The sequence below is a fragment of the Camarhynchus parvulus genome, chromosome 7, assembly GCF_901933205.1.
Source record: "Camarhynchus parvulus chromosome 7, STF_HiC, whole genome shotgun sequence".
Lineage (NCBI taxonomy): Eukaryota > Metazoa > Chordata > Aves > Passeriformes > Thraupidae > Camarhynchus > Camarhynchus parvulus.
The window spans coordinates 15221328-15244318 of NC_044577.1; the positions used below are offsets into that span (position 1 = coordinate 15221328).

At 37.5% G+C, this 22991-nt stretch overlaps 1 protein-coding gene across 24 annotated transcripts in view; it reads left to right on the forward strand.

Annotated features, from left to right (window-relative positions):
• Positions 1 to 22991, forward strand: part of TTN (titin) — a 238116-nt gene that overhangs the window by 122561 nt on the left and 92564 nt on the right. For 18 of the 24 annotated variants that reach the window (XM_030952694.1, XM_030952707.1, XM_030952712.1 and 15 more), the window contains 35 exons: positions 1348 to 1431; positions 1697 to 1780; positions 2034 to 2144; positions 2495 to 2620; positions 2877 to 2960; positions 3879 to 3962; positions 5034 to 5117; positions 5371 to 5481; positions 5651 to 5872; positions 6094 to 6192; positions 6442 to 6525; positions 7122 to 7205; positions 7704 to 7799; positions 8335 to 8409; positions 9328 to 9408; positions 10328 to 10432; positions 10953 to 11030; positions 11419 to 11472; positions 11797 to 11874; positions 12880 to 14742; positions 15658 to 15708; positions 16398 to 16793; positions 16988 to 17263; positions 17497 to 17772; positions 17923 to 18062; positions 18537 to 18663; positions 18750 to 19013; positions 19122 to 19388; positions 19521 to 19784; positions 20170 to 20309; positions 20438 to 20564; positions 20677 to 20943; positions 21035 to 21301; positions 21757 to 22023; positions 22110 to 22249. In XM_030952694.1, the coding sequence (XP_030808554.1) occupies positions 1348 to 1431; positions 1697 to 1780; positions 2034 to 2144; positions 2495 to 2620; positions 2877 to 2960; positions 3879 to 3962; positions 5034 to 5117; positions 5371 to 5481; positions 5651 to 5872; positions 6094 to 6192; positions 6442 to 6525; positions 7122 to 7205; positions 7704 to 7799; positions 8335 to 8409; positions 9328 to 9408; positions 10328 to 10432; positions 10953 to 11030; positions 11419 to 11472; positions 11797 to 11874; positions 12880 to 14742; positions 15658 to 15708; positions 16398 to 16793; positions 16988 to 17263; positions 17497 to 17772; positions 17923 to 18062; positions 18537 to 18663; positions 18750 to 19013; positions 19122 to 19388; positions 19521 to 19784; positions 20170 to 20309; positions 20438 to 20564; positions 20677 to 20943; positions 21035 to 21301; positions 21757 to 22023; positions 22110 to 22249 (6956 nt within the window). The remainder of the gene's footprint in view (positions 1 to 1347; positions 1432 to 1696; positions 1781 to 2033; positions 2145 to 2494; positions 2621 to 2876; positions 2961 to 3878; positions 3963 to 5033; positions 5118 to 5370; positions 5482 to 5650; positions 5873 to 6093; positions 6193 to 6441; positions 6526 to 7121; positions 7206 to 7703; positions 7800 to 8334; positions 8410 to 9327; positions 9409 to 10327; positions 10433 to 10952; positions 11031 to 11418; positions 11473 to 11796; positions 11875 to 12879; positions 14743 to 15657; positions 15709 to 16397; positions 16794 to 16987; positions 17264 to 17496; positions 17773 to 17922; positions 18063 to 18536; positions 18664 to 18749; positions 19014 to 19121; positions 19389 to 19520; positions 19785 to 20169; positions 20310 to 20437; positions 20565 to 20676; positions 20944 to 21034; positions 21302 to 21756; positions 22024 to 22109; positions 22250 to 22991) is intronic. The other 6 variants (XM_030952719.1, XM_030952714.1, XM_030952698.1 and 3 more) reach the window with 5 other exon arrangements.

The following is a 22991-nucleotide window of genomic DNA, read 5'->3' on the forward strand; positions in this document are numbered from 1 at the left end:
CTCTGATATAAAAAATGTAGAAGAAATGTGCCAAATATGAATTGCTGTGCAGGGGTGGGAAATGTTTTTCTCAACTTAAACCTTCCAAACTTTTGTTATACTGGATTTATGTCATATCAAGCAGATATTATAAATTCCTGTTTATTCTCCTACCAAAAAAATGCCAAAATCTTATAGATGCAAGAGAAGGAGTTTGTAAACAGTTGTTCACATTATTAGCAGGGATGGCTTCATATATGGTTTAGTGGGACTAGGCAGTGTTATGTTTACAGTTAGATTTGATGATTCTAAAATATTTTTCCAACCTTGATGATTCTATGCGGAAAGACAAAATAGAAACTAAAGGTTTCAGCAGACAGTAGCAGTTTTAGTACATAGAGCAAAATAATCACAAATATCTCTATGTATCTGTATCACAGAGCAGAATATCTTCTTTAAACTGTTATTTCTAATTTATCTGTATTCAGGTCATACATTAACATTTTTGACTATGGGATTTGCAAAGTTGTTACTTTGTATAAATAGCATGAAAGAGCGGTAAACAAAGAGCTGTAAACTTACTACCAGCATGTAGACTGTGAGCCTTTAAAAAGGCATTTATAATTGAAATACAAAAAAATTACTAAAGACACACTAAACTGAACACACTATCCATTGATGCAGTGATGTATCATTTAATTTCCTTTAGAACTCCCAAGCTCTGGGCGGAAAAAACATTCCCTCTGCCATCAGATTCTCTCAATCTGAAATACAAAGACATTCCTCAAATGAACTACCACCTCAAAGTGATGATATAATTTTTTAAAAAACTGAAATTAATATAAGAGGAAACAGTAATAAGCAACATCTAGTGATTAGAATGAAAGCCAGGGGATGACAGAGGGAAAATATGAGAACTTAAAGAAGAGGGGGGAAATGCAGAGATAGAAAAAGAAAGGTGAAGTCAACCTGAAGGATAAAAATAGTAATAGTAAAGCTGCAAGTAAAAATATGACAATAACTGACTAAACCAGCACAGACCACAGTCATTTATGAGACATGGCTCATAGACAAATACATTAGGATTCCACAAATAAATCTCTGATCATCTGTTACTAAGAAGCCAGATATATTTTCTACATTTCCACCCTGACCAAGAAACACACACCACACACAGCGTTCCCATCTCCTGTGGGATGTCTTGGACACCCTGGTCATTCCACGGGGTGGAAGCAAGGCAGAGCTGATGGCTGAATGTAACCACAGCACTTTCTCAAAAAAGACTGCATGTATTTACTACTGGTTGCTTTATTGTTACATAGCCATCTGCAGTGCCCACAAAACTAAAATACACTAATATCTTTGAAGTTCCCAAGGTGCCCAAGAAAGGTGCTCTGGAAGAGCCTACACCTGTAACTGTGCCCAAACAGCCAGAACCAGCAGCAGTTCGAGGTACCTGTGGCTTTGTGCATCAGTCCAAAAGAGACTTTCTTTATTGTCTTACATGTTATTTCTGATGTCTGTTGTTGTTCTGTTCATTGGTTATTTCCTGAAATTTCTGCCTTGTGGGAGTTTGTGTGTGTGAGCCAGTGAGAGAGAGAGAGATTGATGCTGTGAGACCACTTTGGTTCTGTTCATGAATGCATCTCCAGTCTACATGTCACTGTGCATCCTCCTGTTGTGGGTACAAAACTGACTGCTACTAATATCTTTGAAGCACCCGAGGTGCCCCGGAAGGCTGCTCGTGAGGAAAAACTACCTGTGCCCTCTGCCAAAGCACCAGAGCTTCCAGCACCCAGAGGTACCTGTCTTCATGGATAACTTAACACAGAACATACTGAATCCTCTTCTCCTAAGCCTTGTCCTACCCGCTCCTGGCCTGTCTCTGTTCCCTGACTGAGACTGTCAAGGCTGTGTGTGCTGGGACAGGGGTGCTGCTGCGTGGTGTGTGAGGGTTTGAGCCGGCTGCTGTGATGTTCTGTGTCTGTGTCGCCCTGTCCTTCTTGTCATGTCTTCTCAGCTATGTAAAATGAAATGCACTAATATCTTTGAAGTGCCTGAGATGCCTGAAGCTGAGGTCCTGGAAGAGGAGGAAGAGGTGGAAGCAGCAGAAGAGGCGGCAGCAGTTGCTGAGCCCGGAGAGCCAGAAGTCTCTCCAGCTGAAGGTATAGGGTGGTGTCCTGCAAGAGCCTACCATGCCCTGCACATTGCTGCAGGGCTCAGTGTTCTCGGCTCCCCTGCACTCTGTTGGAGAGCTGAGAGCAGCATTTTGCCATTTTGTATCTCTGTGCGTCTGCACACTCCCACTAGCGAGGGTGGGGTTTTCCAGAAACCCCCCTCTCAGTAAGCCCGTACATGGCTTCTCTGAGGCTTGTCCACTTTAAGCAGGAGTGATTGGCTGAAAAGGACACCCTGATAGTCAGTCAAGTGTTCACTTTCCTCTTGTCCTGCTTTGCCGTCTGCCTGTTTGCTGACCTTAAGCTCAGTCAAGTAAATGGGTCTAATTTCTTTAAAGTGCCTGAGGTGATTGAGGCGGAAGAGGCAGAAGAAGAGGTGCCAGTGGTCGTTCCCCCAAAACCTGTGGCTGTGCCCAAAAAACCTGTGGCTGTGCCAAAGAAACCAGAACCTCCTCAAGCTAAAGGTATATCTTCTGGAGAGAGGTGCTTTTTATTTTACTGTATTGATTAATATTTTAATTTGTTATCCCTTCTTTTGTGTAAGATTTGTTGTTTGTCCTTGACCCTTAATATCTCCTGGACCAATCTTTGTGCATGACTAACCAGCCAGTCACTAGAGGAACTTTACTGTGCTTAAAAATATCTAAACTCTTTGACTGAGTCTTATGATCTTTCCTACTAATTTAACTGCAAAATTAAGATGCAATAATATCTTTAAAGTGCTCAAGGTGCCCAAGAAAGCTGTCCCACAAGAAAAGATGCCTGTTGCAGTACCCAAACAACCGGAACCACCATCAGTCAAAGGTACTGGTCACTATAAGTATCATCATTAGAAAAAAACCCATGTTCTTCTGGACTTCAGTTTAACTAATTTTTTGATGGTGATCAGAGATAGGTGCCTAAGAAATATGAAGTGCAATGTGTAGTGTCAAAAACATGGCTGAAAAACTAGATTTAATTCCTTGAAAAAATATCTCTAGCTTACTGAACTTTTAGTAAATTTTAAGAATTAACATTCGCTGACTGTTTAGTTTAAACAGAATAGCATGTTTTTTTGAAGAAGAGCCTGAAAATAAGTCTTTAAGTTTAAAAAGCAAAACATTGCATCCCTGAAGCTTCTAATAGATGACAGCAGCTGAATAAGTTCTCTACCTCTTTAAAAGTAAGACAATGCCAATGTATTGAGGAATTTTTGCTAGCAAAGGACTGGATAACTGGATATGTCTAGAGAGAAGTAAAGAAGTATATCCATTTCTACAATAGAATTAAAATGAAAAGAACTGTGGAACACAGAAAGTTAAGAGGAGGTGTGAAGAATGGAAATAATTGATAGGGAAAAAGAAAAAAAAATGGTGATGATAAAACAAATGCTATTTCCTAAAAAAAATGTTACAATGGCAGTCACGAATTTTATTGGCTGATACACAAATTCACTAGGATTCCACAAATGAATCTCTGATCATCTGTTACTAAGAAGCCAGATATATTTTCTACATTTCCACCCTGACCAAGAAACACACACCACACACAGTGTTTCCATCTCCTGTGGGATGTCTTGGACACCCTGGTCATTCCACGGGGTGGAAGCAAGGCAGAGATGATGGCTGAATGTAACCACAGCACTTTCTCAAAAAAGACTGCGTGTATTTACTACTGGTTGCTTTATTGTTACATAGCCATCTGCAGTGCCCACAAAACTAAAATACACTAATATCTTTGAAGTTCCCAAGGTGCCCAAGAAAGGTGCTCTGGAAGAGCCTACACCTGTAACTGTGCCCAAACAGCCAGAACCAGCAGCAGTTCGAGGTACCTGTGGCTTTGTGCATCAGTCCAAAAGAGACTTTCTTTATTGTCTTACATGTTATTTCTGATGTCTGTTGTTGTTCTGTTCATTGGTTATTTCCTGAAATTTCCACGTTCTGTGCTGTGTATCAGTTAGGAATTTGAAAATCTAGCATTTTGTATAAACAATTCAAAATGTATTTTGATTTTACTATATGGGTGTCTTATTTTGAATCTGTAGATATTAAAACTTTTAGCAATTAATCATAAGTTAATCATAAGGTTAATTTTAGCAATTCATCATAAGTTTTTCATATGGCTGCCCAAATTATTATCTTAAGTAGGCAAGTCTGCATGACTCTTCTGGCAGACTCAGGTAGTGCATATAATAGACATAAATCTTTTGAAACAAAAACCCAGCTTTTACTCAGCAATGCTCATGTGCAATAAGAAGTGACAGTATAGAAAGTGTCAAAGAAATTGCTGACACTTTTAGGGTTTATAATAAAAAGAATCATTTTAAAATCCATTGCACTATACAGGCTGTGGAAGTTGCCACAGTGAAATGAAAATTGAAGCAAGACAGGTACTTGGGATAAGGAAATCAGTCAAAAAAAAAAAAAAAGAGAAAAGCATAAGCAAAGAATGGATATACAGAAGGACAAAAATAGGGAAAAATGAGAAAAAACTGTGTTCCTTATTCTGTCAGTGCCCAAACTGCTGAATGTAAAGCACCAGCAGATTCTTGAGGAATGGTAACAGATAAGACATGGGCTGAGGTTGCCCCCAGACAAAAGACAGATCCCAGCAGGACTGAGAATGAAAGGCTCTCCTCCAAGGGAGGAAAGGCTGCTAGGTACCCTAATTCACACCTCACCCTCAAGCCTATGCTTAGCCAGCAGTTTTCTCTCAGAACCAACCTGGCATGACTACTCTGTGCCTGTTTCCTGGGGAGATTTGTGTGTGTGAGCCAGTGAGAGAGATTGATGCTGTGAGACCACTTTGGTTCTGTTCATGAATGCATCTCCAGTCTACATGTCACTGTGCATCCTCCTGTTGTGGGTACAAAACTGACTGCTACTAATATCTTTGAAGCACCCGAGGTGCCCCGGAAGGCTGCTCGTGAGGAAAAACTACCTGTGCCCTCTGCCAAAGCACCAGAGCTTCCAGCACCCAGAGGTACCTGTCTTCATGGATAACTTAACACAGAACATACTGAATCCTCTTCTCCTAAGCCTTGTCCTACCCGCTCCTGGCCTGTCTCTGTTCCCTGACTGAGACTGTCAAGGCTGTGTGTGCTGGGACAGGGGTGCTGCTGCGTGGTGTGTGAGGGTTTGAGCTGGCTGCTGTGATGTTCTGTGTCTGTGTCGCCCTGTCCTTCTTGTCATGTCTTCTCAGCTATGTAAAATGAAATGCACTAATATCTTTGAAGTGCCTGAGATGCCTGAAGCTGAGGTCCTGGAAGAGGAGGAAGAGGTGGAAGCAGCAGAAGAGGCGGCAGCAGTTGCTGAGCCCGGAGAGCCAGAAGTCTCTCCAGCTGAAGGTATAGGGTGGTGTCCTGCAAGAGCCTACCATGCCCTGCACATTGCTGCAGGGCTCAGTGTTTTTTGCTCCCCTGCACTTTGTTGGAGGGCTGAGAGCAGCATTTTGTCATTTTGTCTGTGTGCATAATATTAAGCTCAGTCAGGTAAACAGATCTAATATCTTTAAAGTCCCTGAGGTGATTGAGGAGGAAGAGGCAGAAGAGGAGGTGCCAGTGGCTATTCCTCAAAAGGCTGTGGCTGTGCCCAAGAAACCTGTGGCTGTACCAAAGAAACCTGTGCCTGTGCCCAAGAAACCTGCGGCTGTGCCCAAGAAACCAGAGCCTGTTGCTGTGCCAAAAGTACCAGAACCTGTGCCTGTCCTTAAAAAACATAAAGTTCCTTCAGTTAAAGGTACATACATCAGTGACTGAACATCTCCTTATCTCTCTTCTCTGAATACCTTTCCCCTTGTTTCACTGATGTATACATTGCCAGATGAATAATCTGCTGCTTAAATTTATTATTCTTCATGTTTTGTATGCTCTCCTCTTTTTAGTCATTGCACTTTTCACTGTTATTTGTATATATGTCTTAATATTCAAAAAAATGAAAATTTACTAATATCTTCAAAGAAACTGAAGTGCAAGAGAGAACTGTCCCAGAAGAGAAAGTGCCTCTTACACCAGCTAAAAAGCCACAATTAGAAAAACCAGAGCTTCCTCCAACCAAAGGTACATATTGCCAGGAGGCATCTCCTGAGAATAAATGTTTTCTATGCTCTCTCCTTTCCTTATTCATAACTGAGTCTATAAAATTTGTCAGTTGAATGTAGCCTGCCTTGAGAAAGACTGGAGCACAGTCTTTCATGGTTATGGCCACTGTTACTGTGATTTTGTATGTGCTAGATGTCTTTGTCTTTTTATGTGTCATATGTACATTTATGTACACAAAAATAAAAGAAACCTAATTTTTTTTTTAAGTGGCTGAGGTACCCAGGAAACCTGTCTCAGAGGAGAAAGTACCTGTTCCTATTCCTAAAATACCTGAATCACTACCAAGTGAAGGTTTGTTCCACCATAGATTTTACTCTAAGAACAATCCTTTGTCCCGTTCTTCTGAGTATAAGCTTTAACATAGACATTTTCCTTTTTCTCCCGTTGTGATGTTTGTTAAGTTGTCCACGTCATATTTTAGATTATACTCGTCAATATTTCTTGTATCCGTTTGTGTATCTTCATATTTGGAAGTAAAATATATGCTCCTGCACAGCATATGTCTCTTTTTAAGGTAATATTAAATTCCCACTAAATTGGAGACTCTCAAAAGTTATTATTTATGTTGCTGTTATAATCTTGAATTAATTGAGAGCATTGACATTTTTATTCTTTCCTGTTATGATAACTCATCCACAAATTTAATGTTTAGCTTATATTTTATACATAAAACATTCTGACCATCATACAAGCTTCACATATGCTTAGAAAGAAAATGGTTTTCAAAATCTTGCATTAACTGCAAAGGTAACAGATAGAATGATTACTTATCCTAACATGTATTTGTCTGTGTCTGTTGAAGTAGATTTTAGTTATATCTGTATAACTGTTCATGTGAAACAATCTTATAATTGAAAACTTACACCAGTTGTCAATATTCTTTAAAGAATATGAAATCATAAAGGAGATTGAGCCTGAAGAAGCAGAAGAAATTCCAGCTGTAGAAGTTGAAGAAGCCTTACCAGTTGAAGGTAGATAAAGTACTTCCCTAGAGGTTGCCACACACCTTTCTTGCATCATCATCATCATCATGTGCAGATTTTTCTTGCTCTCTCATTTTTCACACGTGTGCCTGTGTCTTGTAGGTCACCTCTGTGTTGTAGGTCTTTCTGTGATTCTTCCATTGTTGTGTTCTGGAAGTTTTTCTGATCATTTAACTCTAAGTACAACCTGAAGATTATTTTAAATGCTTTGATTTTGTTTCTTGTCCACAAGAGTCTTCCCATCATTTGTTTTCTACTTTTGTTCTCATGTTATTAACATGCTTTTTAAAGTCAACTTGGATATTTGTGTTGTGTGCATGCCTCGAAGCAGTAACCTAAGGCTCTTTCATGCTTCCATTTAATTCAATAACATTTTTTCACTGGCTTCACTGGAAATGGAAAATGGTGGTCTTTAGGTTTGTACTGCTCTTCTCATAGCCACCATCATAGGAAATTTATTCTAAACCTACCTAATGTTATTTAAAGTGCCACAACCTGAAAAGAAGATTCCTGAAAAGCGAAAGCCACCACCGCCACCTGCTCCAACAGAAGATATTAAACTGGCAAAAGATCTACTTAAAGGTATAATCATCTGAAGCCATAAATAATGGTGGAAACTCAATCTTTTAAAATTATACTGATGAACCTTGAAAAGCATGCTTTTAGACTATAATTTTCTGTCTTTTTTATTTCTTTTCTAATATACTGTATTTTAATGATGCACCTCACTAATGCTCAGTCCATCATAATTTTTTATCGTGTTTACATGGGTTCTTTTCAATTATTACAGGTAAAAAAATTATTAAAACCATTTTAATCAACTTAACACATTCTTCTATCCTTAACATAATTCTTCTCTCTTTAACATATTCTTACAAATGAAAAGAATCCCCAGCAATAATTTGCTGGTGTTATATGATCACGGGTTTCAGATCAATTGTGCTTCCTACAGACCATCTGACTTTTTCTAAACAGTTAATCAGCAAGGATCTTAGCTTTGCAGCTTTTCTCCTTCTTTTACATCAATACTATTAATGAGGTGTTTGGATTTTTCAGAAAACTCCTTTCTTTTTGGAGTCTAATATGTGTTGTAAAATTCAAATAATTTTCTTTAAAGCTCCTGAGGCAAGGAAGAAAGTTGTGGCTGCAAAACCTGGTGAGCCTCCGAAATTGGAACCTCCACCTGCTAAAGGTACCTAGCTAATATAAGGATCTAGCTTAAAATAAACCTCTCATGACCCCAAAGTTGTAGTTCTTAGTATCTTCTTGTTTAATTTGCCCAAATATATCAAAACACTGTCTATGTTGGATTATGCTCAACATGCATCCCCATTGTGGGCATATGTGTTTGTGTTATATTTATGTTCACTTTAATCATACATCATGCAATCTGTGAGATGTAAAAGACAGAAACACAGAAAAGTGAGTTTTTTATGAGTTTTATTACTTGTGTAGGTGCTCACTTTGGTTTTCTGCTTAGATACAAATAAAAAATAAAATGCTCTTTAAATGTATACACCATTGTTTCAACATACTTAGTTTATTATTTTTCTGAAATGTAACTTATTTTTGTGAGAGGACACTTTTTAGAGAAGGGAATGACTAATGTATTGAGCCAGCCACTTCACAGGTATGCCTTTATATTATTCATATGTACTGGAGTTTAAGATAAGCTAAGCAGTGGACGTTCCTTCTTAATGCTGTTCCAAGCTTAGAGATTAAAGTGGATCCTTACAAATATCACAGACAGACAGTTCTTAAGAATAGATATGTAACATAAGCCTGTAGTGAAAGAGTACAAGGAAATAAAAATGTTATAATGATGATTACTCTTGAATACACAACCTTTATAGTTTTCTGAAACCATACTTCTCTTCTGTTGATTTGTATGAAAACTTTCTCTTTATACATAAGCTTAGATGACAGCTGCTTGCAAATTATATAGAAAATGTATTAAAACTATTGGCTTCAATAGCAACAGTTTAACCTTTGATTTTAATATTCAGTAGTGGACTAGTATTTGATTTGTGTGTTTGGACATGCTAGCTGTTGGTTAACTCTTACTGCTGTTATGAACCTATAATAAAATCTGGAATAATATTCTTTTAAGTGCCTGGACTTGTAAAGAAACCTCGCAAAGTAATTCCTGAGCCTACTCCCCCACCAAAAGAAGAAGTTGTTTTGAAAAGAGGTATAGTAACTTGGCTCTTTTTTTAAAAACCCAGCATTTTAAGACTGATCAGCATAAATCTATCTGATGTCTGTTTCTTGGGAAAAGCAGTTGTAGTTGCAGGGAGGAAGGGGGTAGCCTGAAAGTCTCTCAGATGCCAAGGATCTGTAATGAAAACAGAGCAGAACAATGAAAATCTAGTTCCCTATCTCTCTCTGCTCTGTTTTTCTTATCTCTATATTAGACTTGAGAGTCTTCCACTGCCCACAGTGTAAATGTTATTAAAGTTACATGTGTAGTCTATGTATTCTCTTTTGTGGTTTTCTTAGAAGTACCACAGAGATCACAGAACCCCATGGTACTCTTGGACATCATCCCATTTCCTGCAAAGTCTGGAGCATTCTGAATCATTTTGTGCTCAACTGTTGCTTAGAAAGATGAAGCATCAACTCCAGTTCTCTTTGAAATACCACAGAGGGATGATTCATGCTTGTGTGCCTTGTACCTTTAAATTTCAGACAACATAAAAAATATAATACTCCATTTTTCAGATAAGAGTGTCATTATGTACCCAAGACAGAGAACTGAGAGGACAAAATCAAGTGAAATCAATAAAATGGAAAACAGACATTATATAAATTTGAGCTCTCCAAATACAATACTTGAGAATTTACATTAAAATTGCATTTAAAAAAAATTAAAATCTTTTCTCTCAAATGGACTGCTCTTAATATAAATGTCTTTTTTCCTTAGATGACTTGAATTTTAAATTACTTCCAGAATAGTATCTTGAATAGTTACACAAATCTTCCCTTTCTATTGAGCTATATATATTATTTTCTGGTTTCTTTATGATTGGTGTTTTAATCTTTGTCTTGTTCAATGTCTTATTCTTTTGTTTGCCTGTGCTTTAAAAACTAAGATTTCTTTTCTTTTGAAGTTCTTAAAAAGAAACCTGAAGAGGAAGAACCTAAACCAGACAAAGAGCCTAAACCAGAAGTTAAACCAGTACCTACACCAATAGAAAAAATTAAGAAATCTGAAGGTACTAGATTGCTATCAAATATATATATTGAAATATATATTTTTTTTTTAATCCTACTATTAAGTAGTGTTTTCTTAAGTTCAGGAATGAAACTGGTGTCTTAGAAGATAGCTTACATTGGCCTAATTGTGCAGTTTAAGTCTTGCCTGGATGCACAACCAAGTTTGACATTCACATTTGGGTCTAAATTTTGTATTTTGGGATTGTTTCTCAGTCTTCATTGTGCATAGAAAAGAGCTTTAAAAATATTTTATATAATACTGATAAAAATATAACTACAGCAAAACAGTTAATCCAACCATTTTTAGGTAACATTTTACAAATATGTGTCCTTTGCCCATTTATAGTTTCTAATTTACTCAAATCTTACTTTAAGAAATGTATGTTCCTAAACCTTATGAACATCTGAAACTGTTTACATGTAAAAACAATGAAAACTTTTAAATACACTTGAGGGTATTCTATTTAGGGATTTAAGGTGTTTTAATATATCTTACAAAATAAAAATATTATTTTAAAGTCCCAGAAATTCCTACAAAGAAAACTGAGATACCTGCCATAAAAAAAGAGGAGAAACCTGTGCTTGAACCAACAAAAGGTACAGATGTGTTGTGCTCTTTTTCCTTACTGCAGCAACTAAACAATATTCAATGCTGAATATCATGCTATATTAACATAGTGCATTACCGTCCTCCAGTCTGTCATGACTACTGTGTCCTCATTAACCATTTTGCAGTCTTCTGGATTTCTTGTTGTCTTTATTCTTCAATGCTTGAAAAAGCCATCTTTTTTCATTGTTTACAATCTTGCTTTACAAGAGTTAATCTCAAGGTAATTTCTTACTTTTTGGCAAAATAAAATAGAAACCAATGAATTCTGTCTTCATTTAGCTCTCTGTGTGTTGTTTATCCTAACTTCTAATGCTCAATGTGTTTGCAAAAAAATGTAAACTAACCTACTTGTAATTTCTGTGTTTGAAATGGCAGAAACTAAGCAAGCATCTGTCCCAGTTCCTGGGCCTGAACCTAAACCTGTAGTAGGTAAGAATTCTTTAGTTGTGAATACTGGTGAAGCCTTTCTTGTGTGTCTAGTATTTTCCACTCAAGGATATCTGACTAAAAGGACGTTCATAGAATCATAGAATACCAGGTTGGAAGGTGACTTCACGGGTAATCTGGTCCAACCTTTCTTGGCAAAAGCACATCTTTGACGACATAATTCAGCACCTTGTGCAGCAGAATACTAAAAGTGTCCACACAAAGGCCTTTAGAATTAAGAAGAATAGAACTTTCCTACCACCTACAAAACATTTTAAAGAATATCATACTTAAAGTAATGTATTGAAACTTTTTTCTCCCATGCAGCTCTAAAATCTCCAAAACCAGCTGAAGAACCCACTGTTACTGCTCCAGTGACAGCTCCAGTTGTTGGAAAGAAAGCAGGTATTTATATGTATTCTATGCTATTTAGAAGGTTTTTCTCTGACATACATAAATACCTTCAGTATTAAAAGAGGGAAGAGCTGTACAATAACTCATTCATTATAGGAAGATTTGAAGTCCTATTCAAGGATTTGTTATTCTAGATACTGTCACCTAATTTAAAGCAAAAACTGGTATACTGTGGAGACAAATCTGTGCTCTTTTGTCTGGACAGTAATATGTGTGCCTTTATTTGTTGTCCTACTATGAAATTTGCGTATTTTGTTGTTTTCTTGATGTTCCTCATGTCCTGATATGTGTTATGTGAATTGCGTCTTGTATTTTCTGTGTAGAAAAAGAGAAGTTACATGCTTCTAAATAATTGTTGTGTTGTTTGGTTTCCTGCTTTTGATTTGTCATTGAAGCCCTGAGAAAAACTGACAGTGATGTTGAGGAATTAGAGTCTTGCTACTTCTGACTGCTGTGCTTAGGACCCTGGAACAAAGCCTGCTGTGAAAAAAACAAGAGCTGGGATGGTTCCATTTCCTCTGAAACACTCAGAGAAGTGAAACACTGTGCTCCACCAGCAGAGCTGATGACCATTCTGCTTGCCCACCATTCAGAGGGCTTCATGTTGCAGTAGAGCTCAGATCTTGGGCATTTGAGAAGCCAAATTATTAATGTCTCTTAGCCATTGATCTGGTGATGTAGTCTGCAGTGGCACAATTAACCTATTTTGTGTCAGTGACGAGTTAGCTGTCATTTCTACTACTTTTAACCTACACTGGATTTAAACTGGTGGTCTAATGAGACACTACTAAGAGTGGTTTACTTATGTTTTCTGTTCATGTATGCTGTTCTTACCTTTCTTTTGTGGTTGTGTTTTAAGTTTCTGTTGTGTAGAGAAGAAGTGTTCTATGTTCATTTTATTTCAGGTATATTTGTAAAATTTGTCTTAAATGTATTGTTCCTGATTCTTATTCTTATGGATTTTTACTCTTTAAATTACCTATGAAACCTTTGTAGCTGCAGAAAAGCCTGATGCACCATCTGTACTAACACATAGAGATAAAATGCCCCCAGTGGAAGAAGAAAAGTCTGAGTCAATTGTGTTGAAGAAGATTGCAGTTGAAAAAAGCTTGCATGTAAAAGAGAAAGTGAGTCCTAAGGAGACAGTTCCGGCCATAGAGCCACTTGAGTATAAAATCTCACTGGAAACAGGTGGTGGAATACTGAATTCAGAGACAGAGGAACAGGAGAAAGTATCTCTTAAATATTTTGTCCTGGCTTCTGAGGAAGAGGAGCCAGAAATGATGCCTGTAGTTTCAGGAAAGACTACTCTTACAGGTGAGAAATTAAAAGTTGAAATGGATCACATTACTTACACAAAGGAGGAACTACCACTACATGATGAGGAAGTGAAATTGATTTCTATAACATCTGAACATGTGGAAAGAGATTCTGGAGAAGAAAAGGAAGATGAAATTAAATTGCTTGTTCATAAGGAGGATGCCATAGAGAAGGTCTCTGAAAAGCTTAGTGTTCTTCATGAAGGAGAGATTCCCAGCCATGAAAAAGAAGAAATTCAGTCAACTTGTGTACCTAAACCCAGAAAGCCAGATCATCCTAGGGACCAGAAAGGACTTCTAGGAAAAGAGAAAAAATCAAAAAAAGGTTTGCAACCTGAAAAATTTCTTATTAAGGATAAAACTTCATTTGTACAGGATATCATAGAGGCAGACATAGCTGAAACTTCTCAGCTTAGAAATGAAAATGAGAGAGGAGGTTTTACTCCAGAGAAAGTTGAAATTCCTCTTGGAGAATCCACGAAGGGACATGGCATACAAAGTAAAATTCAGAGGCTGAAGCAATCTGGTAGCACAGTACCTGTAATTCCTATAGATAAGATTCGTAACAAAGAAGCAAAGAAAATGGAAGATATTCAAGATGATGAGAAAGGTAAGAATCTGGATTTTACATCAGCAGAAGTACATTCCTTAGACCTGTCTGAGGAGGCTCAGCCAGGATTGAGAAAAGATGTTGACCTAGAACACCCCACTGAAGATGAGGAGGTTCCTGGAGAAAAACCTCACACCATCTTTAAACCATCTGTTCTTAAGTCAGAAGTAGTAGAAATTAAAGCAAGAGAAAAATGCTCTACAGAGAAAGAAGCTCATTATGAGGAGGGTTTAGGACAATTGTTGACTGAGAAAGGACTCCTAAGTGATAAAAAGACAGGCAAGAAGATTTTACCAGAGAAGGAAGAAAAAACTATCTTCAGCACCCACCTAAAAAAAGACAAAATTAGGCTGTCAAATGCCCCTGAAAGTCTGCCAGTGGAAAAAGAATTTGATACAGTGATTACAGGAGGAATGGAAAGTGAAGTTTCCACAGGAGAACATCAAAAGGGAATCATATCTGAGTCAGTAAAGAAGGTTGCTATTCAGCCACCGCAAAGTCAAGATGAAAAACAAATTCAAGAAGTTCATACCATTCAGGATGAACATAAAGAAACTCTGGCTAACAGAAGCGGAAAAGGTAAAATTGAAGAAAAGCAATCTACAGAAGATATATCAGATGAAAAAGCATCACCTGAACATGGCATTGGAAAAAGCACATCTGGTACCGTGAAAAAAGAGAAGGGAACGCTCATAGACAAAGTATCATCAAGCAAAAGGATCCTTGCAGATGGAGAAGATACTCATTCCTCAAGCATAGGTAAGGTAATAACTTCAAAGAAAGCAGAAGGAGAGAAAGAATACCAGAAATCTGAACCTGCTCACCTGACTGAGCAGGCCACTAGACTTGAGAGTGAAAATAAGGATTTGGATGCACCTGGAGAATCACGTGAGGTTCTGGATGTTCCAGCAAAGTCTCATGCAAAGCGAGGTGAGGAAGACTGATGCCAAATTCTTCCACGAAGTGCTTGTACCATTTGCTTCAGGAGACTGCCACCTGCCACTGTGTTTTAGTAACACCATTTGCAATTCCATCAAGTCTGTCAGCTGGCTTTACTGGCATTCAGCCACTCTTCACATGTTTGTCTTACCTGTCTGTACACACAGCTGTGTGATCACTGTTCATTGTCTTAGTCTTACACTTTTCTGATACTTCATGAATTGTTCTGTGTGCCATTGTCTTCTTAGGAAAGCTCACACTTTTTTTCTAGTATTCATTTTTCCATCCACTGCAACAAAATCTGTCCAGCATTTCATTCATATCATTCTCCCATTAAAAGTATCTTTCATATTTCCTGTCACAAAAAGGTAACCAGAGGCCTCATAGCACAGGTAATATTCTCAAAAGTCTGGGATGATTCATCACAAATTAGGTTACTAACAGGACATTCCTCACTTGTAAAAGTACTGCATTGTCCTGAAACATATATTTAATTTACACAGCTTATATTTTTGTGGTGTTCATTAGTAAAAGTGTGTCAGTTTTTTAAAAAAAGGACAACCTTATATAATTTTAATAGGCACTTAAACTATTTTGTCAAGGAATGACAGCATTTTACAAATTATGGGGAGGACACCACAATAAGGAAATAGGATCTTTTAAGTTGCCTGTTAGGCTCTGCTGCTGAATAGGTCATTCCCATACTTCAGGATATTGAACTTACTATTGAGATATAGACAGTATACACGCTATAAAAATAGAGATATATTTATATCCTTTCCTCCCCTTTTACATGTAGGTAACTAAAAAAAGAAAAAATCGGATACATAAAATAAATACTTGTCTTAGTTTTAGTAAGTATGTTTATTTAACTACCTTTCTAATAATCTTGCTGTTCTACTTCAGAGGCCAAGCCACCAAAAGAAGAATCTCCGAAGGGCATCAGTCCAGTCAAAGGTAGGATATTACAAGCAATACCTTGTCATGGCCTAGCTCCAGCTAGCAATCAGGCCCCATACAGCAGGTCACTCACTCCCTTATGGTGGGAAGGAGGAAAGAATAAGAAGGGTAAAAGTGAGAAAACTCACAGATTAAGCAAAAGCAGAGCACATAAGCAAAGCAAGGTAAGGAATTCACTCACTGCTTCCCATGAGCAGGGATATGCTCATGGGATATGGGATATTCATGGGATATAATATGGGATATTCATCCATATGCAAGATGGCAGGATGTCCTTCCATCCCTTGAAGGGCAAATGTCATAACTCTGAATGTCCCCCTCCTCCCCCCACCTTCTTCTTTCCCCACTTTATATACTGAACATAACACCGTATGGTGTAGGATATCACTTTGGTCAGTTGGGATCAGCTTTCTTGGCTGTATCACTTCCCAATTTCTTGTGAGCTCCCAGCCTTCTCAGTGGTGGGGCTGTATGAGAAGCAGAAAAGGCCTTGGCTCTGCAAGAGCCTCTCAGCAATCACCAAAATATCTCTGTATTATTAAGACTGCTTTCAACACAAATCCAAAACATAGCCCCATACTAGCTACTTAGAAGACTGTTAAATCTCCCCCAACAAAATCAGCACAGCCTACAATCAAAAGCAATTAATCAAGATTAGTTTATTAATTTCTGAATCTGAATTACAGCCAAGAAGACACCTTCACCAGCAGATGCAGAAAGAAGAAAACTCAGGCCAGGCAGTGGTGGTGAAAAACCTCCTGAAGAGCCTCCATTTACTTACCAACTCAAGGCTGTACCGCTGAAGTTTGTCAAGGAGATGAAAGATATAGTGCTAAAGGAAGCTGAGTCTGTTGGGTCTTCTGCAATCTTTGAAGTCCTAATTTCACCATCCACTGCAATTACCAGCTGGATGAAGGATGGAAGCAATATCCGAGAGAGTCCAAAACACAAGTTTATTGCTGATGGCAAAGATAGGAAGCTGCATATTATTGATGTCCAGCTGTCTGATGCTGGTGAATATACTTGTGTCTTAAAACTGGGGAACAAAGAGAAGACCTCTACAGCCAAACTTATTGTTGAAGGTATTTATTCCCTGTTTCAAATATATCAATAGGCTAGCCACTCCTCAAACTAGAACTGGTGCTTTGTAATTTTACCGTAGTTGGTAGATGCATACTTTTGTTTCCCTTGATCACTACACATATTATATAAGGTATTTCTGCATCACATGTTCAATGTATAAAGGAGGCAAATCAAAATAATTTGTTTCCCACAGAACTCCCAGTGCGATTTGTGAAAACTCTTGAAGAAGAAGTGACTGTCATTAAAACCCAGCCACTGTACTTAACATGTGAGCTTAACAAAGAAAGAAATGTGGTCTGGAGAAAGGATGGTAAAATCATCAAAGCCAAGCCTGGGAAGTTTGCTCTGGGTGTTATTGGTTTGTCACATTCCCTCACAGTCACGGATTCAGATGATTCTGATGCTGGCACTTACACTGTTACCGTGGAAGACTCTGAACTGTCATGCTCATCTTGTGTTAAGGTGGTAGGTAAGTAACAAAAATCATGTTCTTTTTTCTCTCGAGGATATTTGGGCTGCTTCAAAATTATGAAAACCTTTTCTCATTGTCTTACAGTATAAGTGGACAGATAAGATTTTTACAGCTATTAAAAGCTTGTTGTAGTACAAAATCTCTTAGTTCTCTTTATTCTTTTTTATGACACATCTGTTTGTAAAAAAAGTCTGCTAAGCTGTTTTCTTGTGTAACTTTTTGTCATGCAGAAGTTATAAGGGACTGGTTAGTAAAACCCATAAGAGACCAGCATGTTAAACCAAAAGGAACAGCTACTTTCAGCTGTGACATTGTCAAGGATACACCAAACATTAAATGGTTCAAAGGAGATGAGGAAATCCCTGCTGAACCCACTGACAAGACAGAAATCTTGAAAGAAGGAAATAAAATTTTCCTGAAAATCAAGAATGCTGGTCCTGCTGATATTGGAGAATATGCAGTGGAAGTTGAAGGTCGCAGATACCCAGCTAAACTGACCCTTGGTGGTAAGGAAGCTTTTATTTGGATTATATTTAATCATCTTGTAGGCCAGTGTTGAAAAACATCTAAATAAAACATTAAAGGTAACCTGAATTATTATTAAAGCTCTATCAAAACTTGATCTAATAATACATGTGTTTATTTGTGCATTGTAGAACGTGAAGTTGAGCTTCTGAAGCCATTGGAGGATGTTACAGTTTATGAGAAGGAAACAGCAAGCTTTGATACAGAAATATCTGAAGATGATATTCCTGGTGAATGGAAGCTGAAAGGAGAAGTCCTGAGACCTTCGCCTGTAAGCATCCTTGAGTTTTAAAACACAATTTATTTAAATTAAATACTGTGAACAATTTCCTTGAATCTTATCTTTATGTTAAGACTTGTCATTGTCACTCAGTCCAGAATATATGATTCAAAAAAACTGATTCTCTAAGTAAGGATTATATTTTATAAAAGCTAAGTTTTGAAGGCCTTCATTTTCTTAAGGTATTACAGCACATAATTCAAGCAATAATAGAAATATCCTACATGCATTGTGGGAATGATTCTGACATTCTGAAGAATTCTGTGGAATGCTGAAGAAATGTATTCCATATTTTAATTATTGAGTCAAAGTATTAACTTTCCTTGAAAAGCAATTTCATTCTTCCTACCTGGTTCTTTACTGTGTATACAATGTTTATGAAAATCACTTTATTGAAAGCACATAGAAGCCAGGCATTTGCATTATGTTGGTATTTGTATTTAACCAAGTCTGTCATCTCTCCAGACGTGTGAAATCAAAGCTGAAGGAGGAAAACGTTTCCTAACCTTACACAAAGTCAAGTTAGAGCAAGCTGGCGAAGTCCTTTACCAGGCCCTGAACGCTGTCACTACGGCCATCCTGACAGTAAAAGGTACAATTTCCCGCAGGGTGTGACACCAGCTTAGACAGAGTTCACATGGAGCTCGTTACAAATGCTGTGTTGTCTTTTGCTTCCAGAAATCGAATTGGACTTTGCTGTGCCCCTGAAAGATGTCACTGTTCCTGAGAAGCGCCAAGCAAGGTTTGAATGTGTCCTTACCAGAGAGGCCAATGTTATATGGTCTAAGGGCACTGATATAATCAAGGTTGGAGAAAAATTTGACATCATTGCAGATGGAAAGAAGCACATTCTTGTTATCAATGATTCACAGTTTGATGATGAGGGAGAATACACTGCTGAAGTTGATGGCAAAAAGAGCACAGCAAGACTGTTTGTGGAAGGCAAGTATTTTCTCATGAACAAAACAACAACAAAAAATATATAAAGAATATATTTTTCAGGACTACATTAGCCTTTTTTCTGATTGTATTTATGTGTCTGCATTACAGGTGTGAGGCTGAAGTTCATATCACCTCTGCAGGATCAAACAGTGAAAGAGGGGGAAACAGCCCACTTTCAGTTTGAGCTTTCTCATGAAGACATGCCTGTGAAATGGTTCAAAAATGACAAGAGACTTCACACAAGCAGAACAGTTTTGATTACTTCAGAAGGCAAAGTTCATAAACTAGAAATGAGAGAAGTAACGCTTGATGATATCTCAGAAATAAAGGCCGTAGTCAAGGACTTGAACACACAAGCCAACCTGAAAGTCTTAGGTAATTACAAAAATAATTTAAAATCTGCTATAGAATAAATATTAACCCTTTTTATAAGTAGCAAGTGACAAAATATTGACATTTTAGTATATTTGTATAACTAATATATCTTATCCACTATGACATTTGTAGAGGCCGATCCATATTTCACTGTCAAATTACAAGACTACAGTGCTGTAGAGAAAGATGATATTACTCTGGAGTGTGAACTTAGCAAAGATGTGCCAGTAAAATGGTACAAAGATGGTGAAGAACTAATAGCTTCCAACAGAATTTCCATAAAAACGGATGGCTTGCGCCGCATCCTGAAGATCAAGAAAGCTGCAGAGAGTGACAAAGGTGTTTATGAGTGTGACTGTGGAACCGACAAGACAAGTGCCAATATCAGCGTGGAGTGTAAGTAATCATGTCTGCACTAAGGGAAAATAGCAAAACCTTTGTAAGCCAGTGTAGACAGACAGACACTCTCCAGAAAGCAAGACCAAACATGTACCTGTGAAAAGCATGCTGTTATGATGAATGGCTGAAATATCTAGATTTAACTGGAGACAGTTACTCTCTCTGTCCAGTTACCGTCAGGAAATAAAAACAGTTTTGTTCACTATAACAGGCATCTGGCTAAATTATTAGGAAAAATATTCTTTCCAGAAATAACTACATTTTCAGACATAGAAGGAGGCTGTAGACTAGGGAGAGACTTAAGGTGCTTTCCAATATTACATTTCTATGCTATACAATTTGTGAGTAAACAGATGCAAACTTTTGATTTATTTTTTTTTAGCTCGCTTAATTAAAGTGGAGCGCCCCCTGTATGGAGTGGAAGTATTTGTTGGTGAAACAGCACGCTTTGAAATTGAAATTTCTGAGCCTGATGTCCATCCTGTATGGAAGCTAAAAGGAGAAACCCTAACACCTTCACCTGTAAGAATTCTTCTTTATTTTTAGACCATCATTTCCAGTAGAAAAACATGATTAATAATAGTGTTTTCTTAGTGGTTTCTTAGAATATTAATATTTGTGGTGGGATGTGTGTGTTTCTTTATCACCAGGACTGTGAAATCATTGAAGATGGGAAGAAGCATATTCTTGTCCTTCATAACTGCAAACTTGATATGACTGGAGAAGTGTCTTTCCAAGCTGCCAATGCTAAAAGTGCTGCGAATCTGAAAGTGAAAGGTACAGTCTGCACTTGGCCAACATTTCCATGTGTATTTCAGGGCATCAGAACAAATCTAGTGTCAGAAAGCACTGTATGAACTGATGTGAAAAAGCTCTTCTTTGATTTCAGAACTGCCTCTTATCTTCATCACTCCGCTAAGTGATGTGAAGGTCTTTGAGAAGGATGAAGCTAAGTTTGAATGTGAGGTATCCAGAGAGCCCAAGACTTTCCGCTGGTTGAAAGGAACAGAAGAGATCACTCCTGATGAAAGATTTGAAATCATTTCAGACGGAACAAAGCATGCTCTGATTATTAAATCTGTTGCCTTTGAGGATGAAGTAAAATACACATTTGAAGCTGAGGATAAAAGGACAAGTGCCAAGCTAATTATTGAAGGTTTGTTAGACTTTGTCTTTCTAGGAAAGTTTTGCATCATATACTTGCATAGTTTCTATTGATAACATTATGACACGTTTTGTTGTTATAGGTATCCGCCTGAAATTCATCACTCCTCTCAAGGATGTAACAAAGAAGGAGCGAGAAACTGCAGAGTTCACTGTGGAACTCTCCCATGAAAATATCACTGTGGTCTGGTTCAAGAATGACCAACGATTACATACCAGCAAAGTGGTTTCAATGACAGATGATGGCAAATTCCATACACTCACAATCAAAGATCTTACTATTGATGATACTTCTCAGATAAAAGTGGAAGCTATGGGCAAATCCTCAGAAGCTAAACTCACTGTTCTTGGTAAGAATACTCCAAAAAATTTACCTGATGTATATTATCAGAAGAGTTTTATTAATAAAAATCAGTAATCAGAAGGTCTTGGGGTTGGCCTAAATCTAAATTATGATTTTGAAAATCTAACCTTTTTTTTTCTTCCTTGAGTCTCCATTTACCTATTCACGAAGGATGATTACAATAACTTTAAAGTTTCATGCAACATTGCAAAGTTGCAAAGTTAGTAAGTACATACTTAAAGCAGTGCTCTAAAACTCCTAGAGCATCAAAAGAATGTTGTCAGAAATATTAGTAATTCCCTGAATAATTTATTGTTTTCTTTTTTGTAACAGAACTGTGAAAAAGGACTATAATCCTTCTTGTGGGATATAAACAGGAAATATATTTTATGGTAGAAATGAGTTGTTCTTTCTAGGAGACTAAAACTTCAGACTGAAATATATCTTAACTTTTGCTTGCAGAGGGAGACCCTTATTTCACTGGGAAGCTGCAGGATTACACTGCTGTGGAGAAAGATGAAGTAATCTTACAATGTGAAATCAGCAAAGCAGATGCCCCAGTGAAATGGATGAAGGATGGCAAGCCAATTACTGCATCAAAGAATGTTGTTATTAAGGCTGACGGCAAAAAGAGAATCCTTATTCTCAAGAAAGCTTTGAAGAAAGACATTGGACAGTACACTTGTGACTGTGGTACTGACCAAACCTCTGCTAAGCTTGACATTGAAGGTATGGCTATTTTAATGGGCTGCTTGGTAGAAGTCTTTTGGGATCTGCTAGAAACTGAGGGAGTCAATTGTGTTTTTCTTCTCCAGACCGGGATATTGAGATTGTGCGACCACTATACAGTGTGGAGGTGATTGAGACAGAGACTGCCCGTTTTGATATTGAAATCTCTGAGGAAGGTGTCCATGGCAATTGGAAGCTAAAAGGAGAACCTCTGACTGAATCAGCTGTAAGCAAATATTTCATTATGTTTTTTATGTGTGTCTCAACACTTTGCAGGGAAGTGGAGTATGAGGGAAGGTGACTGCAGAAACTAAATTTGATTTCCTGCTTTCAGGAAGAGTCACTATTTTACAAATAGTGGGTTTTTTAATTAATAATGTTTTAAATATAGTACAAATGTAATCCAAAATAGCTAAATAATAAATGATTTTTACATAAAATGGTACATTCTGTGTTGCTAACAATACCTAACAATCATGTATCCAAAGTGCAAAGACCTTGAGGAATTCACTTAAACACAATTTTCATGTTTTTTCCTGTGGGTTTTGAGTTATATTTGGTTTAAATAGATGTAGATAACATTTCCAAACTCTTTTGCATTTCTGTGACAGCTAAAATTGGAGTATAATGGTATAGAGCTTAATCAAATATTATCAACTCCTTGTTGGAAAGATCTGGAAAATAAAGAAAAATACAATCACAGTTGGCAATAATCTGGCTTCTATGTAATGGCATAAATGTGAATACAGAAAGATTGGAAGTGTCATGAAAATCACTGTCTCAATAAAAGAAGGAACAGACTTCTCAAGGGAAGATCACAGCACAAGCTGAGCAATTTCTAGTTCCCATGGGGGAACTAGGCCTCTGACTGATCTACATATATATTTATATATTTGCTACTAAGTCAGCACAGAAATGTGTTGCCTCTTCCCCTAAATTTCCAACTGTATTAAGAGAGTTTGAAAGGA